Here is an 8,620-nt window from a genome sequence, read left to right as displayed (position 1 = left end):
CCTAAGGTCAATCCTGATTGCAGTATACAGTACATGCAATATTTGTATGCAGGAAATTTTAGACTAACAGTGCCTCTAAATCTCAGTGTTGTTAACCAGTGTAAACTAACTGTTTTTTTCTTATCAGTTTGACTATTTACATCACAGCATGTCTATATATTCTGTCTGTATTTCTTTATATTCGTGGTACTTGTTTGCTAGCCTCAGTGTAGAAGGTTATTTTTATTCTGTTGCCCCTCTCAGACTGCCAGCTTTCAGTGCCACATTAGCACAACTGCAGTTCTCTTGTCATTTTGACATCATTGGAAAGCAGTTATCTAGAAATAGTTTTTCGAATCTAACATTTAAATGGTTAAATCTCTCTCCCAACCAGAAGAGAGTTGCTTCAAGTCAGCTAGCTGCCTATAACTGTGCATTGCTCCCACCAGCCTTTTAAATCAGTTTACTTCCTTGTTCAAACATTATTATCATGTTGAAATTAGGTCTAACCCTTTTCAGCAGGGTACTCAGGATGATGGTGCAATCATAGGTAGTGCTAATCAGTGGTTTTAATTATATGTGTTCTTCTTGTCAAGGCTCACAGTGAGAGTGACATCATAATTACTATTCTCAATGCAACTCATAATTAATTCAATTTTCCTGAAATATAATTCCACTAACTGGCAAAATAAAGAAAGTTTACTTTATGGATTCCTTTGGATTCCAGACAAAAGCATACTGAGTTACATCCTCCATTTGTCAGGAAAGAAACTGTTTTGGGTGAGAACTAAACTGCAAAAACAATGTACAGTGTAACTCCTGAGACTATGATAAATAATCATAAGTTAGCATTGTTGAATATATATTTATTTATTTCTCCAGTAACCCAACCAGACATGTTTCTCTGGCTATACTCTTCTCTCAGTCAATGCCATCCAAAACCGATTTATTTTCAGCTGGCAGACTCCTTACTGGACCTGACAAGGCCTGAAGTGAATGGGGCAGGATGTTGCCCCTAAGAGAAGCCGGCTAAGAAGCCAGCCATGAGGAACATGTCAGTGTTGGTCAGAAACAATGGAACTGAATTTTTAGGAGAAGAAAACTCTTCAAGTGGACGTCATAAACGAAAAGTCGACCGAGATTTTTATTTATTTATTTATTTATTTTTAATCGCAAGATATTTGGAGAAATTTAACTACATCAGTTGCTCACCATTGGATCCTCTGCAGTGAATGGGTGCCATCAGAATGAGAGTCCAAACAGCTGATAAAAACATCACAGTAATCTACAAGTAATCCATATAATTCCAGTCCAATTAATGCCTTGTGAAGTAAAAAGCTGTGCCATTGTAATAAATAAATAAAAATAAATCAATGCTTATGCTAAAAGAGTCCTCCATTTTTAATATTGCTTTCTCCAGTGAAAAAGTCGTCTTGTCTGAATCAGGAGAGAAATATGCAAAGATCAAGCACCTTTACAAAAAAACAAAAAAAAAAAGTTAAAAAAATGTATTGGTGGATTTTGATGTGAGAAGCTAATGTCTTTATGAATTTGTTTATCACATACACACAGATTTTCACTTCACAATACATTAGTTGATGGACTGGAATCTTGGATTATTGTTGTCAACATTCATAGCACTGTCATAGTGATGTTTAAATTCTTACTCTGACGGCTCCCATTCACTGCTGAGAATCCATTCATGTGCATGTAATGATGCACTGGCAAAAAACATACTGTTAATTAGAAACATGCTGAACCTAGTATTGGGGCGTGTTGTAAGTATATAATTGCCACAATGCGAAACTGCAGCTTATTGAAATTTCTTTTGACAACTAGACCCTGTCTCTATTGGGACACACGTGAGCTGTTGATTGTTTCTATACATTTATAATCATGGTAAAATATATTCAATGTTCCAGCACAGCACAATGGCACTCACTGGCAGAATTGTGTAAGTGCAGAACAGAATAATCCACCCAGTGCACCCTCATATAACTGCTCGCTTTGAGACTTGAGCAGACAGAGCAGCTGTTTCCGAGCACTCATAGGAGAAAGTCACTGCTGCTGCAGTTTTGCTATAGCCTACATCACTGATACCTTAATTTCAAACCCAAGATCTACAGAATGGATCTCTCTCAAAATAAATTTCTGGTAAGTGTTTTTCAAACTGTAACTGTCACGAAAAAATTAACCATTTTAATGCATATTATATAGCTAACTTGTATTGGTATTATCTATTCAAATTACAATTAAACACGGTTAATATATCGTTTATTATATGTTATGTGGAAAAGAGTAAACGCTGATTGAAGGGACTTCCAAATCCCCCAAAGAAGCTTAAAATAAATTCAGTATACTGTTTACAGATATTTCATTAACCACGAAAGTTAGTCAGGGTGCATTATAGACGCGCGCAATTGCGTTCGACATGGTAACCATAGCAACAGTAGGGCGCCAGAACACTGTGTCAGTATCCTCGTCAATCAGTCAACTTGAACACTGATGTTATAACTTTTCATATTACAAATATATCACATACAAACTGTAGTGATTTGTTTAAAATGTATTTTAAGGTAGCTGACAGTTCGCTGACTGCGATAGGCACCATTTGGATTGAGCAAGACGAATATCAAAAGATAGCAACTTGAAAATGACTGAAATAAATAAATATGAACTGTCTTGAAATTAATTAATGTTTTTATTTTGCAGTGAACGGGGCCTAATTTTTTTATAGACATATGGTGCTAAATGCACATCATAACAGAATCATTCGACACATGTGTAACGATATATAACGCGTGAGAGCCGCCACAGCAGCGCGCTCGGACGCGCATTTTACGCACAATGGAGAGCCTGCTGAAAGAAACGATCTTCTGGCCCTTCAACGACTCCTGGGCCAATTCAAGCAGGGGAAACGACAGCAGGGGACTGAACCAAACCGTAAATCCTCTGAAGCGCAACGAAGAAGTGGCAAAAGTCGAAGTAACCGTGCTTGGGTTGATTCTGCTGCTGGCCCTCGTCGGCAACCTGTGCGTCCTTGTGGCTATCCAGGCGAGTAAACACAGTCAGTCGCGTATGTACTATTTTATGAAACATCTGAGCATTGCTGACCTGGTGGTGGCGGTTTTTCAAGTTCTACCCCAACTTATCTGGGACATCACCTTTCGTTTTTATGGACCAGACTTTCTGTGCCGCCTGGTGAAGTACCTACAGGTGGTTGGCATGTTCGCGTCCACTTACATGCTCGTGCTGATGTCTATCGACAGATGTTTGGCTATATGGCAACCTCTTCGATCCCTGCGCCGTCGAAAGGACCGTTTTTTCGTGCTGGCCTCTTGGATTATAAGCCTGCTCTTCAGTTTGCCACAGGTGTACATCTTCTCCCTCAAAGAGGTGGGCGACGGGGTGTTCGACTGCTGGGGGGATTTTGTTCAGCCCTGGGGCGCAAAGGCTTACGTTATATGGATTAGTCTCACAATCTATATCATTCCTGTAGCCATTTTAAGCGTTTGTTATGGACTTATAAGTTATAAAATATGGCAAAACTTTAAGCTTAAGACCCGGCGCGATCAGAGTCTGTCCTTGACCCCGCGGCCAGCCAAGGGCACCGCGCTCTCCCGCGTCAGCAGCGTCAAGTTGATCTCCAAAGCTAAGATCAGGACAGTGAAAATGACCTTTGTGATCGTCCTGGCTTATATCATCTGCTGGACGCCGTTTTTTTCCGTTCAGATGTGGTCTGCCTGGGATCCAATGGCTCCAAGAGAAGGTAATACAGGATGTTAGTTGAAGATTTGTAGATGAATATGCCATAACTTGACTTGATAAAATGTGTATAATACATCTGCATAAACATTTAAAATGATTTTTTTTATATTAGCCTAGTAAAACACCACTTTGTTACTGTCTCCAAGTTATTGCAAACTTTAAAGAAATTTCATAGAAATATATCACACTTTTTAAGCAAAGAATTTCACAAAATAAGTTTTGCGTTACTTGTTATCTAAAGCCAAATAGAAATATCACTGTCATGTTTTTTTAGTTTTTTTTAGAGAATTGTTGTTCTGAAGCGAATATGACTTTTTTTCTAGTTATACTGACATTTATATAAAAAATAAATATAATAAAAAATCCTTATCCAGGGATTATAAACATCTGGTAAAACCATGAAAATTTGGAGCCCTAGGATACTTTTTTTGGCCCATGAAGGCAGGCCCTGATCATATCCATTTATGTTCATGTAATCTGTGGGTTGTGTAACTTTCTGGTCTATGAGTTTAAAAAAGCATGAGAAATGTATTATATGGAAATAAAACCAGATGTTTAATGTACAGAAGAGTCTTGGGTAATCTAAGATATACTAAATCCAGTCACAGATAAAACCTAATAAAATATCTACATTTTATACTCTCCATTGGAATGGTAGTCTTTCGTGTTTCTCTAGTTGTGCCCTATAAAACCTACTAATTTTGCATAAAAAAAGAAAAGAAAAAAAAACTTTATAATTGTAAATGTAAACTTTTTTTTAAAAGAATGGACAACAGAAATGCACAATCAATGCACAATTTTCTCTAATTGAAAAGAGAAATATAGTACAGCTGTTTCAAATTATGTTCAAGAGAACAAAAGAGAGACTCTGGACTTCAATCTTGTTAAAAAAATATTATATAATAACTATCATAGCTGAAAGACAATGATCTAATAGACTTGAGCAAAAAAACTGAAATATTTAGATTCAAAATAATTGGAGGTTCAGCAATAAGGCATTGAAAGGACAATAGAGATCCAACTAGACATTAAAATCTTATATTAAGCAGTTCATCCTAAAATACACATTTTATCATTTCTTACCAATGCTTATGCCTTTTACAATTTGTGGTGTTATTCTTTTCTGTGCAACACAAAAGTGTTTTTTTATTAAGAATATGTTAAGGCAACTCTTTTCCCTAATGACAGGTCATAGTGACCATGGTTTCAAGCTGCAAAATAAACCAATTTTCAGTTCTGAATGAACAGTTCTTTTAATATAGTCAAGTCAAGTCACCTTTATTTATATAGAGCTTTTAACAATACAGATTGTCAAAGCAGCTTTACAGTATCAAAATAGGAAAATAGTGTGTCTATGCAAAAAGACACAATATACCAAGGTGCACATCATTAGTCCATCATGTAAACTTATTTTAGACTTATTTTAGAGACAGAGCCTGTTCTTACCGACAGCTCTAATCTGCATTGTCATTAAACAGATTTAATCTTGACCCGACAGAAACTCGCATCCTGCTGTCCCTGTTACAATGAGGATTTTCAGAACATCGACCGTGTAATGAATAAACAGATTTAAATGACCGTAGATGATGCTGTCCAGTGTCCACAGTACATTTCATTTTATTGGCCTACAACACAATAAAACCTTATGATGAATTATTGTAGGATCATGTTTTTTTTTCCCTCTCGAGAAAGATTTATCTAAGAATCTATCTATCAACAGCAGTGTGGAAAGTGCATAGATACATAAACATCATATTTAATAGTCACGTGTATGTTACTAACTTTATGCCTTGTCTCTAATAGCTATGGCGTTCATTATTGCGATGCTTCTGGCCAGTCTCAACAGCTGCTGTAACCCCTGGATCTACATGTTTTTCGCTGATCATCTGTTCCGGGATCTCATGCAGCACTGTCTTATGGCATCACTCTGTGGCTGTAAGAGGCAATGGAGATCCAAGAGCCCTTCAGGCACGGGTGCAATGAGGAGCACCAGCAGCCAGAAGAGTGTGACACAGTCCTCTACTACATGAGAGAAAGTTGGAATACATGCAGTTCATATGACCATAGAACAATAGACAGAACAACAGAACAATAACATAACATAAGCTAAGGAATAATTTCATGTGATTTTTACAGGTGTGGTGCAGATCTCAGTTACATTAACCATGGATATTCTCCAGTCCTCTTCAGCCTAGAATGTGTATCTTTATAAGCAATGCTTGAGTTATTTGCATCCATCCATCTATTTTTTTTTTTTTTTTTTGTAGGGAGTCATTTACACGTGTATGCTCAAAGGGGCAGTTCACCCAATAACAAAATTTACTGAAAATGTACACACCCTCAGGTCATCCAAGATGAGTTTGTTACTTTATTGAAACAGATTTGGAGAAATTAAGCATTACATCCCTTGCTCACTATTGGCTCCTGTGCAGTGAATGGGTGCCATCAGAATGAGAGTCCAAACAGCTGATAAAAACATCACAATATGACTCCAGTCCACTCATTAACATTTGATTTTCAAATCATTTGCAGATCACATATCAGTGGGATTAAAGAATATTTGAAGAATAACTTGGTGCTATTTTCTTTTGAAGCCATGCAGAGGGACTACAGGAGTTACTTTAAATAATATTTACATTAAAAGCTACTGCATGAATTTAGAAGACTTTGAGTTGCCTACAGTATATTGTTGTACTTGAATGGACTTTCATGGTGCTTTCATGAAGCCTGACAACATGGTAAAACAATATGCAGAGATTAGTTAGCGAAAAGTCATGCTGATTTCGATGTGAGGGTGAGTAAATGATTAAAACATTTTCATTCATTGTGACTATTCCGTGGTTTTGATGTTCAGCAGTGTTCCTTTACCAGGTTTTTTTGTAGAAATATACTGTAAATATTGTGCACGCAGCAGCTCATTTAGGCTGTGATTCATTTGAAAGTAATCTTATATTTATTAAACTCTTTTGTGTTCTGACAAATGGATTTGTGGATGTATGGATATATGAATGAACATGATCGATCACTGATGGAAAATGTGTTTACAGAATATAGCTTTTTTTGTAAGTGATTTTAAATTTGAATATACTGACAAAACAATTTCACATTTAAAACCTGACAGCAGCAAAGAAGACATCCAAGTTATCTTTATTACCAATGCAAAGATGTGAGCTCACGTAAATAAGAATCAAATCATTCATTTTTCAAAAACGGAAGAACACTACATCTTCCCATTTGTTAAAAGAAATGTATGCACGACTATGAATTTTAAAAAATATTTTAATAATAAAAGATATGAAATGATTGCTTTCCTAACATCATTCCTTAAGGCATACAAACATTGTTTTAAATTCAACTTACTGCTCTTATATTATTTATATATTTTAATACAAATTTATATTTACATGTTTAAAAAAGCACTGTCAAAGTTATTTATATTTACGTTTACAGAAACACTGTTAAAGTTATTTTTTTACAGAAACACTGCAAAGTTATTTATATTATCCACATCCCCCATATTCATAACACAATGTATATTGTATACTGTATACTATACTAAATTAGAAAGGAATGATATATATATATATATATATATATATATATATATATATACATACACACACACACACACACACACACACACACACACACACACATTGATGTGGGACATGTTTTAGATAATATACATCACAAAACAAAATGACCAACAGTCTTAGCTTACTTTAAGACTGTATTGTAGCTTAATTGTATAGTATACGGGTTTACTGACATGTAAATATAATATCTACATTAACATACTGTATTATGCAAAGACCAGAAATGTTGATTTTGGTTTATAATACAGCATCTTACTGTAATACAGTACAATATAATAATGATAAGTGTGACGAGTGGGGCGGGGCCGAGGGATGTGGGAACACGAGCGAGGCCGGTGGAGTGATTGGGAAATCCGCGACACCTGCGACCCACCACCGGTCTCGAGTCCCACGGAGGAGATGGAGGGTTATAAAACGGGAGCGACGACAGTGAAGGACGAGAGAGGACCAGGCCTGGGCTTTATTTTATGTTTTGGTTTTGATTTTGTGCGCATCATTCGTCCGTGAGGGGCTGATGCGCTGTTTTGTGTTTATTTTATTACAACCCGAATTCCGGAAAAGTTGGGACGTTTTTTAAATTTTCATAAAATGAAAACTAAAGGAATTTCAAATCACATGAGCCAATATTTTATTCACAATAGAACATAGATAACTTAGCAAATGTTTTAACTGAGAAATTTTACACTTTTATCCACTTAATTAGCTCATTTAAAATTTAATGCCTGCTACATGTCTCATAAAAGTTGGCACGGGGGCAACAAATGGCTAAAAAAGCAAGCAGTTTTGAAAAGATTCAGCTGGGAGAACATCTAGTGATTAATTAAGTTAATTGATATCAGGTCTGTAACATGATTAGCTATAAAAGCTTTGTCTTAGAGAAGCAGAGTCTCTCAGAAGTAAAGATGGGCAGAGGCTCTCCAATCTGTGAAAGACTGCGTAAAAAAATTGTGGAAAACTTTAAAAACATGTTCCTCAACGTCAAATTGCAAAGGCTTTGCAAATCTCATCATCTACAGTGCATAACATCATCAAAAGATTCAGAGAAACTGGAGAAATCTCTGTGCGTAAGGGACAAGGCCGGAGACCTTTATTGGATGCCCGTGGTCTTCGGGCTCTCAGACGACACTGCATCACTCATCGGCATGATTGTGTCAATGACATTACTAAATGGGCCCAGGAATACTTTCAGAAACCACTGTCGGTAAACACAATCCGTCGTGCCATCAGCAGATGCCAACTAAAGCTCTATCATGCAAAAAGGAAGCCATATGTGAACA

At 36.4% G+C, this 8,620-nt stretch overlaps 1 protein-coding gene across 1 annotated transcript; it reads left to right on the top strand.

Moving 5' to 3' along the window:
• The first annotated feature begins 2,649 nt into the window (after positions 1–2,649).
• Positions 2,650–6,688, top strand: LOC132151245 (isotocin receptor-like). The gene is made up of 2 exons (XM_059559355.1): positions 2,650–3,748; positions 5,551–6,688. The coding sequence occupies exons 1-2, from the start codon at positions 2,827–2,829 to the stop codon at positions 5,775–5,777; spliced, it is 1,149 nt and encodes a 382-aa protein (XP_059415338.1). The 5' UTR covers positions 2,650–2,826; the 3' UTR covers positions 5,778–6,688.
• The last annotated feature ends 1,932 nt before the right edge of the window (positions 6,689–8,620 follow it).

This window comes from Carassius carassius, chromosome 10 (assembly GCF_963082965.1).
Source record: "Carassius carassius chromosome 10, fCarCar2.1, whole genome shotgun sequence".
NCBI classification, from domain to species: Eukaryota; Metazoa; Chordata; class Actinopteri; order Cypriniformes; family Cyprinidae; genus Carassius; species Carassius carassius.
Note: the sequence above shows the minus strand (reverse complement) of the source record. Positions and strands in the feature narration are given on the sequence as shown.

What these genes read in the sequence shown, in the direction of transcription:
- LOC132151245 (XM_059559355.1), top strand. Translation starts at nt 2,827, where the DNA reads ATGGAGAGCCTGCTGAAAGAAACGATCTTCTGGCCCTTCAACGACTCC. An exon ending in TCCAATGGCTCCAAGAGAAG is followed by an intron (nt 3,749 to 5,550) that starts GTAATACAGGAT and finishes TGTCTCTAATAG; the next exon opens with CTATGGCGTTCATTATTGCG.